General features: G+C 39.7%; 1 protein-coding gene across 1 annotated transcript; it reads right to left on the minus strand.

Annotated features, from left to right (window-relative positions):
• Window positions 1–607: 607 nt before the first annotated feature.
• Window positions 608–3,631, minus strand: LOC125850675 (putative calcium-transporting ATPase 13, plasma membrane-type). The gene is made up of 2 exons (XM_049530530.1): window positions 2,374–3,631; window positions 608–2,330 (listed from the first exon to the last, which is right to left on the minus strand). The coding sequence occupies exons 1-2, from the start codon at window positions 3,629–3,631 to the stop codon at window positions 724–726; spliced, it is 2,865 nt and encodes a 954-aa protein (XP_049386487.1). The 3' UTR covers window positions 608–723.
• Between the last annotated feature and the right edge of the window lie 293 nt (window positions 3,632–3,924).

The raw sequence follows: 3,924 nt of genomic DNA on the forward strand, positions 1-3,924 counted from the left end.
GGCAAACTCAATTCTCTACTTATGAATCTAAGTTTTATTGAATTTGAATTTTCTAATGTCATGTGAATACTGAAAAGGGGTGATGCGGATTCAAAAATCGAAATTTAATGCTTTTTAAGGTGACCTCAAGTTAATATACGATAATAATTAAGTTGGTCAACTTTTTTTTTTTGAAATATAATGAATTTCATAATATCTATAGTCTGTGCAAAAGTTATTTGGTTCTCATGAACACACATTTATTATCTAGAGGAGATCAAAACAACCATGTGGGAGGAAGGGTAACGGGAACGTAATTCATAGTCCATTCATCATGATCATGGATGGATAGAACCAATTAGAAGTGCAAATCACACAACCGAAGCTAGCTAGGAAGTAGACCCTCAAAGTCTTCCGAAGAAGCAAGAAGCAAGCTTCAACGCTCCCCAAGGGCCAAGACAGCAGAGCCATCATTGTGGGGAGGTTAAAGAGCATCCAACGCGCCAAGACTAGGACTCGTGTTAGAGGAGAGATCTGATATTAGGTAGAAGGTGTTTAAAGAAATTGCAAATGCCAGTCTAAAGCTTCAAGTTTTTGAACATATTATCAGCTCAAGTATGTTGACAATCATAAACAAAGTACACTATGGTTTTTAATATAACTAATGGAATGTAACATAAATCAATTAATCAAAACAGATACTAACTAGCTTATGCAAAAAACATAGATAACACTTAAATCTACTCATTTAAACAAGGCTTTCAAGTAATTCAACCTTAGATAACTAAAGAATGGTCTCTCTGGGACATTTATGCACTTGACAAGACAACCAATTGGCCAAGATGCAGCTGCAAATCCAATGCAAATTCCCCATTGCCCCCAATTCAGCCTCTCTGTATTTGCAAACTTCTTCAGAAACTCCACTATCACCACTTGGAGAACCAATGTTATTCCGATGATCGCCATGAACAACTTGTTCTTGTGTATTCCCTTAAAGACATTCTTCTTCTCCAGGTTTCGCGAGTTGAATTCATTGAACACTTGACAAAGAACAAACGTATTGAAAATCAATGTATCGTTTACCTTCTTGTTGACACCGAAGATTGACTCTCCTTTGAATTGTAACGTCAATAAAACGGCAATCTGATATAAGGCCTGAGCCATTAGATTCCTCCACATAACATTGGTGATAAGTGGTGCAGTCCAACTGACTGGTTTCTTCTTCATGAGTTCCTTGGTTGGCTTCTCTGTCGCGAGTGCTAATGCCCCTAATGTGTCCATGAACAAATTTACCCATAGCAATTGTACTGCTGTGAGTGGAACCTCACCAGATGAAATAGCTGCTACAAAATTGATCACGAGCACAGCCACGTTTACTGTGAGCTGAAATTGGATGAATTTCTGGATGTTGTTATAGACACACCTTCCCCATTTCAAAACTGTGGTAACTGAAGCAAAGTTATCATCCAAGATGACAATATCAGAACTCTCTTTAGCCACTTCAGTGCCATGAATCCCCATAGAAAGTCCTATATCTGCTTCCTTTAAAGCTGGGGCATCGTTCATTCCATCACCTGTGACCGCGACCACATGACCTTTCTTTCTCAAGCACTGCACCATTAGAAGTTTGTCAAAAGGGGATGATCTTGCCATCACGTGTATCTTCTCCACTCTCTCCATCCGTACTTCATCTGTTAGGTTGCGAAATTCTTCACCTTCTATGACTGCTCCTTCATCTACTTCCTGATTAGGATGGAGAATCCCACATTCTGTTGCTATGGCTTTTGCAGTGAACACATTGTCACCAGTAATCATCTTGATGTTCACACCAGCATTTTGGCAAGCTTCCACAGCTTTCTTCACGCCAGGTCGACATGGATCTTTTAGGCCAACAATGCCCAAAAGAATGATAGAGTTGTCTGGAACATTTCCATGAATATGCTCATGATCCTCCTGCTCAGCTTTTATCACTTGCTTGTGAGCAAATGCGATGCATCGAAGGCTACTGGCAGCCATTCCTTCAATTATCCTATCACATTCTTCCTTGTCTGATTGGTCGAGAGGTTTTATGTTCCCTTCTAGATCATAGTAGTGGGAGCACATTCTTGAAATCATTTCAGCTGCACCTTTCCAATGTGCATGAATTGTGCCATCTGTAATGTTCTTGATCAGGACACCGCTCTTCTTTTTCTCCGAATTGAAAGCTTCCACATGTAGAATGTTGAAATTTCTTTTCATTTGATCCATATCCATGTTCAGTTCCGTAACAGCCCACAAAAGAACAGCTTTTTCAGTAGGGCTGCCTGAGAACTCGAAGCTGGAACATGAATCAGTGGACTTGAAAACACTACCTGTAGTGTTTAATCCAACACCTTGATGTAATAATTCAAGAACTTTGGCTGAAATTGTTGTATGACTTTCCGCTTTCACGTGCTGTTTGCCTAAGAAAAACTTTGTNCTTCCTAACCATTGCCTGATCAGCCATCATTCTCTTCATGGAATAAGCCAGAGTAAGTGTAACCGCTAAAGGCAAGGCTTCAGGAATCGCGACAACAACAATGGTAACAGCAGCAGCAACAATTCCCACCACAGCATTGATCACATCATCGGATGATGTCTTGTTCCCATTGAATTCTTTTTTACCATTCTCATCTTTTGTGGTGCTAGTAAAGTACCTAACCAATAGGACAACAAGAACTAAGAAAGCAACTAGCAACCCAACTTTACTAATCGATGATGTAAGCTTGTTGAGTCGCTCTTGGAGAGGGGTTTGCTCATTAGAATCACTGCTGATTTGGCTCATCATTTCACCCCAGGTCGTGTTCATTCCAACCGATGTCACAAGCATCATGCCATAGCCATCGACTACCTTCGTGCCAGATATCAAGAATGGATTTCGGGTAAGGTTAATCTCTACATGATCACTCTCTCCAGTCATGCTAGATTCATCCACTTGTAAAGAATGGCCTTCTACCAAAATCCCATCAGCAGGGACTTGATCTCCAATCTTCAAGCAAATGACATCTCCAACAACAATTTCAAATATCGATATCTGCTGGTGCCTCCCCTTTCTAACAGCTTCAACTGGAATATTCTTGCTCACCTTGGAAAGCTTATCAAACTGTCTGTTTTGTCTGAAATTACTAATAGACGAAACAGCAATGACAAGAAACACAGCGACATAAATACTCCCTCCATCATACCATCCTTCTTTCAGTCCATGCTCCTTAATTCCAAATCCAAGAGACAGAGCAGCACAGAGCAAAAGTATGATGATGGTAGGATCCTTGAATGATTCCCAAACAAACACGAAGAAACTCTTAGTAGGTGCCTTACGATACGTGTTGCTTCCAAAAGCCTCATGTCTACGTGCAACGTCTTCTGGATCTCCGCTTACACCATTAGTTGTATCACTTTTGAGAGAAGCAGCAACACCTTGTACACCTCCAATGTTAGCAAGTTCGTCAAAGTTTTTATCTTTGACAAGCTTAGCTAGACTTGACTGATCAATACCTGAGAAAAAAGGGTGGTGTTGAACTGCATCAATCGCAAAAGCTACGTGCCATCTTTTTTTGTTGGAGGATTCAATTTCTTTTGACAAGTCAGTTGTGATTTTGTTCATGAATAGGTAATGCAAGTTTTTTTCAAACATGTTTGATTGAAAATGTGTGTAATAACAATGATGAACAATAAAAGGACAAAAATATCAATACTTTGTGATTGTGTTTTTGAGTGAAGTAGTAATAATCCCCTGGAAGTTAATCATATTATATAAGTACTAATACACCTCGTAATCAAGTTGATGAAGTTTAGTTAAGCACTTACATGGATATTTCCATAAACCGCCTTTGGGTCTCCTTTGAAAAATGCATAATCTATGGAGGGCCCTCCCCTATTTTCTTGCGGCCCACGATCTAATTAAGTTGTGCTTCTTGTACAAGTGAC

Source organism: Solanum stenotomum, unplaced genomic scaffold (assembly GCF_019186545.1).
Source record: "Solanum stenotomum isolate F172 unplaced genomic scaffold, ASM1918654v1 scaffold18559, whole genome shotgun sequence".
NCBI classification, from domain to species: domain Eukaryota; kingdom Viridiplantae; phylum Streptophyta; class Magnoliopsida; order Solanales; family Solanaceae; genus Solanum; species Solanum stenotomum.